At 39.8% G+C, this 11,160-nt stretch overlaps 1 protein-coding gene across 1 annotated transcript; it reads right to left on the bottom strand.

Moving 5' to 3' along the window:
- Window positions 1-4,711: 4,711 nt before the first annotated feature.
- Window positions 4,712-9,646, bottom strand: LOC6033469 (tyrosine-protein kinase transmembrane receptor Ror2). The gene is made up of 3 exons (XM_001843862.2): window positions 8,933-9,646; window positions 8,587-8,866; window positions 4,712-8,527 (listed from the first exon to the last, which is right to left on the bottom strand). The coding sequence occupies exons 1-3, from the start codon at window positions 9,272-9,274 to the stop codon at window positions 7,113-7,115; spliced, it is 2,037 nt and encodes a 678-aa protein (XP_001843914.2). The 5' UTR covers window positions 9,275-9,646; the 3' UTR covers window positions 4,712-7,112.
- Window positions 9,647-11,160: the final 1,514 nt, after the last annotated feature.

Raw genomic sequence — 11,160 nt, 5'->3', positions numbered from 1 at the left:
GACTTATAGGATGAATAGTGGCAGTGCGTGGCCGAATGGTTACGCTGTCCGCTTTGTAAGCGGATGATTCTGGGTTCGATTCCCATCTGCTCCAACCTTCCATCGGATGAGGAAGTAAAATGTCGGTCCCGGCCTTGGTTGTTAGGCCGTTAAGTCATTCCAGGTGTAGGAGTCGTCTCCATGCCATAAGTACAAACAACACACCAAACCAAGCCTACTCCGGTGGAATCGCTGGCGGCGGTTGGACTCGCAATCCAAAGGTCGTCAGTTCAAACACTGGGGTGGAAGGTTCCTTGGAGTAGAAAGAGGTTTGGGTGCTCTCCCCATTCAAGCCTTTGGACTCCTAGGTTCTAATCTAATCTAATCTAATCAGACCCTAGTGCAGCCAATCTTTCGAAGGGATCCTGGAGAGTGCCTTAGGTTAGATGACGCCTAGCACTCTTCTTGTCATTTATTAACATTTGTAGTGCGCCATTGCATTAGAATGCATTGAAACATCACAAGCGTTAAACCGACCAGGCCTACTGCGTAAAGCCGTATCGCAGAGATGACTCGTAATTGGGTTGAGTTTGAGCACAGGGTGTTCGAACAACAACACAATTCTGAATCGACAGGGGAGGAAGAAGCGTGGGGACACACCACCATACGCTCCGAGATTTGGTTGTATTCGTTGGGAGCACCATGCTAAGAAGGTTTGGTACTCCGGGACCCTCTGGGATGGGACATTGTATTTCCACAAATGCCCTGGACACTATTTGCCGTGGTTATAGCGCCACAACTCGCTCTCAAGCCTTCGGACTCCTAGGTTCGAGCAGAAACTTGCAATAGAGACCACAAAAGACCCGGGGGTCGTTGATGTGGATGGTTTGATTTTTTTGATTTTGAGGATGAATAGGGACAGCTATTTCAACTATGATTTCACTCATCAGATCATATTTTTAATTTGTTTTTGTAAAACCATACATAAACAAACAAGTTTCTAAATTTTAATCTAATCTAATCAGACCCTAGCGCAGCCAATCTTTCGAAGGGATCCTGGAGAGTGCCTTAGGTTAGATGACGCCTAGCACTCTTCTTGTCATTTATTAACATTTGTAGTGCGCCATTGCATCGGAATGCATTGAAACATCACAAGCGTTAAACCGGCCAGGCCTACTGCGTAAAGCCGTATCGCAGAGATGATTCGTAATTGGGTTGAGTTTGAGCACTGAGTGTTCGAACAACAACACAATTCTGAATCGACAGGGGAGGAAGAAGCGTGGGGACACACCACCATACGCTCCGAGATGTTTGGTTGTATTCGTTGGGAGCACCATGCTAAGAAGGTTTGGTACTCCGGGACCCTCTGGGATGGGACATTGTATTTCCACGAATGCCCTGGACACTATTTGACGTGGTTATAGCGCCACAACTCGCTCTCTGTAACAGTATTCCTAATTCCATTCCACGCTCACCAAGTCGTCATGGCCTAGTGGTTAGCATTTTTGCTTACCAATCCAAAGGACGGGGGATCGAACCCCGCCTCGAGCGACTTTGATTTTTCGTTCACATTCATCATTTCAAATTTCTGTGTTCTTAACTTTCTCGTTGGGAGCAGATGGGCATCGAACCCAGAACCATTCGCTTACAAAGCGAACACCGTAACCAGTCAGCCACGGCCGCTCCTCTAAACAAACAAGTTTTTAAATTTTAAGCTTTTAAGTACTCAGAAAACTAATGTCCTTACTTAGACTGTAGGCTCGATTCGCCACATTTCACTGAAGTAATATTTTATGTACAGGATTTTGTTTTTGAAGGTCTGCTTTATTTGTGTAATCTCAATCGTGCACAAAAAAGTACAAAGTTTTTCAACTTTGTACTTTTTTGTGCGCTATTTTTTTGATCAAGTTAAAATTTGGTGAGGCTCTTGATACCATCAAAACAAGCAAGAAACTCGATTTTCGTCCAAATCGGACGACGCCCTTTTTTGACACAAGAACGAAAACGATTTTTTTTGCCAAAAAAGGGTACTGTACAACGGAAATTTACAATTTTTTTTTCGAATAAACGAACTTTTTAACAAACTTAAACATGTTGAAATGCAAACAATGTTTTGTAATGTTTTCAGCTGATTGCACTCAAAATTCCGTTAAAATTTTTAAGTTTTATGAAAAAATATTGAAAATATTAAAGTAAAGTAAAAAGCCAAAAAATACCTCTCGAAAAATCAACCTTTTAATATATTTTTTTTGTAATTCCGTGAAACTTTCAATACCTGATAAAAAGTAGTATTTCTCGACACTGAAATGGGTGCTGAAACGTTGAACTTTTCAGCACTAGTATCGAAAAGTAACATTTTTCAATATTTTTTTGTTTTGAACAGTGAGTTTACTTAACCCTTTCAGGCCTGATTTTTTTAAAATATTGTTTTAGTCAATGATGGGAAAATGATTCTTAGGATTGGGGTTGGGTTAAATAGCTCATTTTTCGATTTCAGTAACTCTTCAGGACATAGTAAGCCACTAAAATGCTAACATTTTGAGCTATCATAAAAAAGTGCTATTTTCAATATTTTTTCCAAAAATTACGTATATCTCGTATATTGCCGTTCTAAGCATAATTGTTCCATGTTCGAAAAAGTGCAACTGAGAAAAACGCGATTGAAATTTTTCGACCGATTTCTGTGTTTCCACGCATAATTGTCCCGTGGGTCCCTGCTCGCCCTATATGTCCCTAATCGTCCCAGTTAGCAGTTTATCACTCTTAGTTGTTGTCCCCTTGTAATACAGCAGGTAAACAAGATACAATGCTCCGTAAAACTATTCATTCCTCTACAGAAAATACTTGGTGGGACAATTATGCGTAGAATTGTAACAATGGGACAAACAGTCTTGGTGTTGTTTTTACAGTTTTTCGAACAAAGTATCAGATTTTATGTGGTTTCCTAAAACTATACATCAAACTAAACTTAAAAACCCGATTTAATATCACCAGAGGTGAAATAGAGCCTTTCTTACAAAATAATGAAACTCCGAGAAATATATTGGTGCAATTATTTTTTCAAAAACATAATGATACCATCCAGTAAGAATTTTACCTAAAGCTTCGAATCTTTTAAGGCTAAACCTCAAATGCCATTTTTTTTAATTTCAGAAGTACATTATTTGTCGCAAGACATTTAAATTTAATTAAGAAAAACATATTGGATTGACATTATTAGAAAAAAAATTAAGGGTACTCAGTCTATAAAGTTAGTCTATGATTAACTTAAAAAAAATTGTATCGCTATTGCACTTTGTCGATCTATTATGAGAAGCCAGAAAGAACACTTTCACGCGCAGCGTAAAAGCGCTGGCGTTGAAGCTTCGACTTGACGACTTGTCGAGCTTTCGAGCGAGAACGAGCCGGGACTTCGAATTTGATGTTCAGTATATGATTTTGCAGAAATCCAAAAATTTAATAGGAAAAAATAGGGTAAAAATAAGACGAAAAACACTAAAATCGCTATATCTCTGGAAATACATTTTGGAAAAGCTTCAAATTTTGGGCCCAAACAGTTTATGGCGCATGTTTTCGAATGGCTTTTGTTTGAAACTGAATTCTTTAAATTTGATAGTGTTATCTTTAAAATAGTCCAAAAATACCTCTAAAAATGGCTTTGACCACATTTACTGGTCGAAAATTGTGAATCGAAAAATAAAATGTTCGTCTCCGACCCCACGGCTACAGATCTGGCTTTTAAAAATGGTGGGTTTTACGAGCGGTTTTCCAGTGATGGAAGACACAAATTTTTAAGAGCGGATACAGACATCGGCCATGTATTTCAGAAAAAGAGCTCTCAAAAATCAGACTTTGAGTTCCGGGTTCCGGGCGAAAATTCAATCGAAAGAGCGCATCTAAACCTTCAATTTAGTAATAGGATTTTCTCCTGGGACGAATCCTCGCCGTGCACGAATTTTTTTAGATTTCTGAAAAAAGCGTTTTTCTAAAAGCAAACCTTAAACCTTTCTTTTGTAAGAAAGGCAAAACGCTTAAAAGTCAGAATCGTCAAAAAATGACATGGGACAATTATGCGTAGAACGGCAGTATAGATGAAGATCTAGAAATTTTGCATCTTCGAAAAACTTTCATAAAATTTTATCCTCTACAACTTTTCCTAATACCGTCAGTGACCGTTATGCAACAAAGTTAAATTTTGGTTAACATTTTGTTTTTTTTAACACCCTGGAAAGTCGTCACCCTGTATGTCAATAACTTCAAAAGATAGATTTGACAAGTTAAACAATTCTTTCAAAGACACCATTTGGCTAGGACGTCAAATAAAGGAGTTAACAATTTATTTCACTTAACCCACCGGAGTTTGCGTACGTGTACTTTGTACACAGTTTGTAAGGGCACTTGTAAGAAAGGCGAAAACACGCGACTTCCCGAAGGTTAAGGTGAAACGAGAAGGCAGCGCCATACTGTCACCACAAGAGTTTTTAGAAGCACTTTTATGGAAAACAAGCCTTACCCGACAAACTTCGTTCTGCCTTTTTTTTCGTTTGTTGACGTTTTTTGCTTTTTTGCTTATTCAGCCTCCTGTGATCAAAATTTGATTTTACGTAACTTTCTCCATACAATTTGCTGTATAATTGTCCTATTCCGAACACTGTGATGTGGTAGATAAAATAACATTTTCAAGAAATGACTGTAAGGATTTTCGGATGCAAGCAGTGTACAATTGACAATATTGGGACAAACACATTTATATTCTATTTCATTAGAACACCTCATATAATTTTTACACTGTACTTTTTGAATACTTACTTAAAACTATCAAATGGTCTCTCTTTGGATTTGCATGTCATTTTCGCCCCTTCCTGGGCCAATTTCATTATTGTTTGTCTTTTTCATTCATAGGCAGTAAAATTAAATGTCTTTCTTGTGTGCAAATTGAAAGCATTTCTTATGATGTCACAGTGTGAACACGCAGGTTAAAAATCAAGAGATTTTAACTTGCAAAATATAAAGATTCAAGGGACTTTCAAAACTTACAAAATGCTGCACTGGTAAATATTTCCTTTATCTATTTTAAATATAAAAAAATCTAAAATCATTGATAAATAATACTTATGCAGGATAAAATAATACAAAAAATTCTAAAAACCTACAAAACATAAAATGTAAGCAAGTATAATTTTGAGGTTATCGATTAAAAAAACACTGGTTCATAAATTTCTGCGGTCGCATCTAAACTTTTGCTTCAATGGTGCAATTTTTGCGAACTTTTTTCGTCACTTAATTTCACGCATTCCCAAACTATCGTACTGTCATGGCGTCGATCCGCTTACAAGCTATATAAAAATAGAAATTTTACATCTTCTCTAGTATGTTTAGTATGTGTTTTTTTCGTTTGACTTTCAATATCTGAAAGATGCTTTTTTTCTACTCCTTGAGGAATTATCGTATTTTTTTTAGGTTCAAGGTTATAGTTGTTGTTATCACTATTAATTTGTGTTGGAAATTGTATTGCATTTCCCGAAAACGATAAAAAATCAAAAAAAATCTGGATGTGGTTTAGTGACACGAGATAAACTTTATCAGCTATCAAAGATTCTTTGAATTAAAATTAATAAACTGAGAGCATTGTATTATCTTAGTGATGCAGTTTCGTGATATAAATTATTCGGATTACGGTATTATTCTAAAATATGTGTTTAAACAGGTAATCAAACGTTTCAATACTTAGTCTCTACGAGTACAGAATGCTTAAAACTAATTGATATAGCTATAAATCCAGCCAAATTGGCTTACCCAAATTATTGTTCAGTTCAACTTGATTGTGTCACACTTTGAGGGCGGTGAAAGTAAAAACTGATTAGCAAAACACTAGAAATATCATTCTGTACAACCAACGCACACCGACGATATGCCGCGGCTCTATTGCTTCGCCTGCTTCGCCAAAATAGCAGTAATTTGAAATGGATGAATGGTTAGTTTCGTTTTTTAGGCTAGGAGATATTTCAAAAAGGACAAACCTCGTTTCGTTTAGTTTTGGAAATAGAAAATGATGTTTTGTGAAATAAAAGAGATTATATTAGTGACTTGGCACCAAAGAATGTTGGTAAAATATGATGAAAATATAATACAACAAGGTCGATAATACTATATTTTAAAATCAATTGATTAAATTGGGATCGTGTTAAAATTGTTAATAAAATGTTCTCAATTATTCGCAAAGAATAAAAATTTTCTTGTTGGTAACTTTGTATTTGGATAAAACTTTATAAATTTCCTTTGTCATAAGGAGCCAGTTTTGGGACAGTAATGAAAAAAACTTTTTTCAAAGATTTCCAGCGAGATTCATATCACATTGCCCATGACCGCCTAGGCATATAGATTTGATAAGGTAAGGGGGTTTTGATAGTTTACATTATTTTTTGACAACTATTTTGTAAATTCCGAGCCAACAGGTAACTTTTTCACAAAACTCGCAATGTTAAACAATAGCCGGCCTTCTCAGCTATCTTATAACACTGCGGGTTTTCTTAAACAGTTACCTACCTGTTGGCTCGGATTTGCCATACCTAATAGTTTCAAATGTTGCTCCAGATTTTTGATTATTGTAAAAAAGCTAGATTTTCAGATAACTCTAGCGAGTATATTTGGAAAGTATCTTTCCAGAAGCTTTCGTTGATGGGCCAGATTTGTGAGCCTTTAGGCTAACCAAATACAAACAGAAAGTATTCGCAATGGATTTTGTGAGAATGGATTTCAAGAAGGGTTTTCATACGCTTGTTGAAAAAATCGACAAAAATTAAAAAAAAGAAAACGACAAAGTTAAATGGCTTTTCTGACATAGGGAATGCATAAACAGTTTTTGATCCAAATACAAACAAAAATATTGACGAAATTCTAGAGAAATGCTTGATTTCAAATGTAAATTAGTTGTAAATGGACTGTTAAAACGTTTAACAAAACTAAAACTAGAATAAATCGTAAAATCAGTCGAACCAGTTCTTAAGATTTCTTACAAATAAGAGTTTCTACATTGTACGTTAAGCAACGCACCATGCGAAAGATACGAGAATGTGGCAGTACTTGATTATGTGCACACACACACGCCGTGTAAAGTCTTTTTCTTAGCGGGACTACATCAACATTTTCCCATCAAAGTCCGCCCGGATCTGATGGATCTTTTGGTAAATCAGCGAAAAGCTTGGACGATCCGCCGGTTTTCGGCTCCAGCACTTTCGCATCAGATCGTACACCGTCAGTGGCGTATTCTCCGGACAGGACAGCATGTTTCCCTCCTTGACAAATTTGACCACCTCTTCGTGGGTCATCCCGTAGTACGGTTGCATCGCGAACGAGAATATCTCCCAGAGGCAAACGCCGTACGCCCAAACGTCCGACTCGATGGTGTACTTGTTGTAGAGGATCGACTCGAGCGGCATCCAGCGAATCGGAATGGCATCGTTTTCATCACCTTTGTAGTAGTCCTGAAGGTAGATTTTGTGCGACAAGCCAAAGTCGGCGATTTTTACGACCATGTTGTCATCGATGAGACAGTTCCGGGTGGCCAAGTCACGGTGGACGAACTTGCGCTCGGAAAGATAGACCATTCCGGATGCTATTTGAAACGCGATGTTCAGGAGGTCGCCGTGGGACAGTTCTGTGCTGATGCTGTCGGCGCGGTTCTGTTGGGCAAAGGGCGAGCATTGGCGCAGGAACTCGTTCAGATCGCCACGCGCCATAAACTCAAACAGCAGGCACATGGGCCGTCCCAAAGCGCACACTCCGAGCAGCTTGACAATGTTTGGATGGTCAAACTCGGCGAGCAGACACGCCTCGCGCTCGAAATCAACCTGCAAGTCTTGACTAGCTTCGTCTTTGAGCATTTTTACAGCTACCAACGTGAAATCTTCCCCCGCGATCAGTCCAGGCGCCTTCGCTTGGAAAACCCGTCCAAACGCGCCTTGGCCCAAGTCCTTAATGTAAATTATGTTATTCCTGGGGAACTCGAGCTTCTCCAGCTTCGGATTGAGCTGTGCCCCTGTCCGATGATAGTTTACGTTGCTGGGCAGTTTGTTGATGTCAATTCCTTGCGTGTCCTGCGTGGACGCCGTATTGTAGCCGGCCGTGCCCTGCCGGCGGTTGTTGTTGTGCCTCGCAATCCGATAGCACAGGAACACCATCAGATGGAGCAACACGATGGCCACGAAGCCGATTCCGGACAGCAGGAAAATCATGGACGGGGTAAACACCGACTCCATCACGATACTTACCGGCTTTTTGGTGGAAATCATGTCGGTCGAATTCGGACACAGCGGAATGTCGCAAGCCTGCCAGCGCACGGCCTTGTCCGTCGTGTAGCACCACGGCGTTGGCTCTTCACCGCCTGCGTTCCTACAAAAGTTTTCCGCGTCCTGCAACTCCCCGAACACGAGTGGTGGCTTGTGGTGCGAGTGCGGTTCCTGCGAGTCCCACTTTTGGCACGGAATGCCCGTCGCCGTTACATTCACTGTTCCGATGTAGTACCGCCCGTTGCCCATCCGGCAGTCATCTGAAAAGAATTCAAGAGTTTAAGCTTCTCGAAGAATCAACCTTCCTACACTTCCTTACAGGTGGCCTCCTCCTGGATCAGCTCGGTCAATCCGACGTGCGAGCACGTTGGCGGCCTTGCGCTCTTGTTGTGCCTCGGCAGCTCCTCGCAGTTTGGCAACCGGAAGTGACCCCGCGATTTAATTACATCGCCCCGCTCCTTCTTCTCCTCAATCAGCGCCCAATCGTTGTAGCAAAACTGCAAGTGCGTAGCCACGCAATCTTCGTAGCACAGCGGCAACCGAATCGTCACTCCGTCCTTGATGACGCACTGGGGGAACGCGTACGCACAAAGCATTTTCTGCAAACCAGAACAAAGACAATTTAGTTATTTCCCAACAAGACACCATTTAACCTCGCAACTCACCTCCGCCGCCGGTCGACAGTAATCCGGCAGGTCCGTGATCAAATCCCGAAACAAAGCGGCCGTAATCTTCTCGTTCTCCCACCCACCAGTCCCGTCCTCCCGGCTGTACCAAACCTGTCGACTGTTGACAAACGACTTGCAAACCTTCCCGTTGTACGGCGCACAATAACCCTCCTCCTCCTCAATCGGATCGTCCCAATCTTCAACGGCGGACGAAGGCGAACCACCTGCTGATGCCGCGGCCGCCGTCGCCGAAACCCGGCCGGGTGTGGTTTCAATTAACGCCATCAACACAAGGAACAATGCCAGCGTTTGTCGATTCCGTCGGGATCTTCGCTGCATCTTGTGCGTTGTGTTTACTCTAATCCTCCTCTTGCGGGTGGGGAAATAGATTCGTCTTGGTTTTATCAGCACTCCCCCTCCCGAAATCTTATCGCTTGCACAACTGCTTTTGCTCCGGAAAATCGCGTCCCGAATTCATTTGTGGGGGAGACACTTGACACTTTTTTTTCTTTCTTGTTATGTTTTTTACGGATTCCGAACAATCGCAGCAAAATATTCGTACATTACTAAATGCAAAATCCAACAGCGCACATCTTGAGACACTTTTCACGGCAATTTAGTCAAAAATTATCACCCGAAAACGTAAAAATGTAATTGGAAAATTACGACTCGAGCAATTTGCTTGCGTCCATTGACATTTTTCTGTGTACTTTTCTTTCATCTCGCGGGTTTGACAGATTGCGTGAGTGAAAATTTCACTCACGGGGCACTCAAACACTCAACGTGAGCTCACACTCACAGCACAGGCACAGTGGGAAAAATGCATCGGACCATAATATTATTTATTCCAAAGCAGACAGAAATGTTCAAACATTTTTTCAACAAAGACAAAAATACGTCAAAATCATAACCACAATACTTTAAAATAAAAAGAACAGAAACTACAAGTATTAAAAAAATAAAATAAGTGCACAAAGGATCAAACATGAAATTTGAAATCAAATAATGAATTGAAGATGTAAGTTAAAATCGATGTACAGTCCAGAAACGACCCGCATAAACATCAACCATACACTAACCATTTGTCATATCATTTTTCGGACCATATCCGAAGTTTTGATTATCCGAAGTTTGAAAATCCGAAGGTTTGTATGAGACTTCGGAGAATCGAATCACGATTCATGAGCAAACATTTTTTCGTTTTTTTTATTTTCTTATTTATAACATCAAATTTGAGTTCTGCGACCCCATTTTAGGCAAATTTGAATGGTTGATTGCAAAATTAAAATTGGGTACTAAACTGCACGTGATCGCATAAATGTCCCATATGCATTTTCATCACTTTTGAGTTATTGATGCAGTTTTGTTCAAAATCGTGTGCTCTTTCAAAAGAGCCTATAACATCCAGTACTTTGTTCTAGAAATCAAGAGAAAATCCCACGGAAATCCTGTTTTTTCGTGAAAACTTAACACGTAGCCTTATGTGTGGGACAAACTTCCCATGTGTTTTTCTCAGCTTGCTGTTTTTGCATATGGGACATTTATGTGAACATGGGCAGTAAAGCCCTATGTCAATTTTTATTTACAACGGTAAAAACACGATCAAAAACCATTTCTGATCAATGTTTTTCATTTTAATGCAAAAAAAAACTATGCAACTATGGTCCCCTTGAAACGAGCTGTCAAGTAGGACCTTTTCTGTCAAAAAGAACCGCTAGGTTAATTTTTCAAAATTGATTTAAAAATCCATTTTAAACTCTTTGTGGTCGTACAAAGGGTCATTGTACTCAGAAAAATAAGCTTTATCGCTGTAAACAATAATATCAGCAATCTAAGCTTTATTTTAGGACCCAATTGATCATCACTCAAAAATTAATTGATTGAATCGTGGGGTGAGACACATGCCCTAATTAATTAAGATTATCGCCTAGTTGATTAGAAATTTTAGTTAGTTGATTAGCATTCACGCTAATCAATTAGCGTATTCCCACCTAAATATTTACCTTGGTCTGTCGCGCAAACGTCAAACAAATCAAAGCAAAACAAAAAAATATTCGCGTGAGGCCGTATGAAATGTAAATTAATCTGAAATTTACCAAATTTGTCTGGAAACCGGCGTCCTAAAGACCAAACTAACCATTATGCCGATGGAAAAGCTGCTGAGGATAGAAATAAGTAGGTCGGCGTCCTACAGTGCTCGGGGTAAATCGTTTTAGAAGGCTGAG

The sequence above is a fragment of the Culex quinquefasciatus genome, chromosome 3, assembly GCF_015732765.1.
Source record: "Culex quinquefasciatus strain JHB chromosome 3, VPISU_Cqui_1.0_pri_paternal, whole genome shotgun sequence".
NCBI lineage: Eukaryota > Metazoa > Arthropoda > Insecta > Diptera > Culicidae > Culex > Culex quinquefasciatus.
Note: the sequence above shows the minus strand (reverse complement) of the source record. Positions and strands in the feature narration are given on the sequence as shown.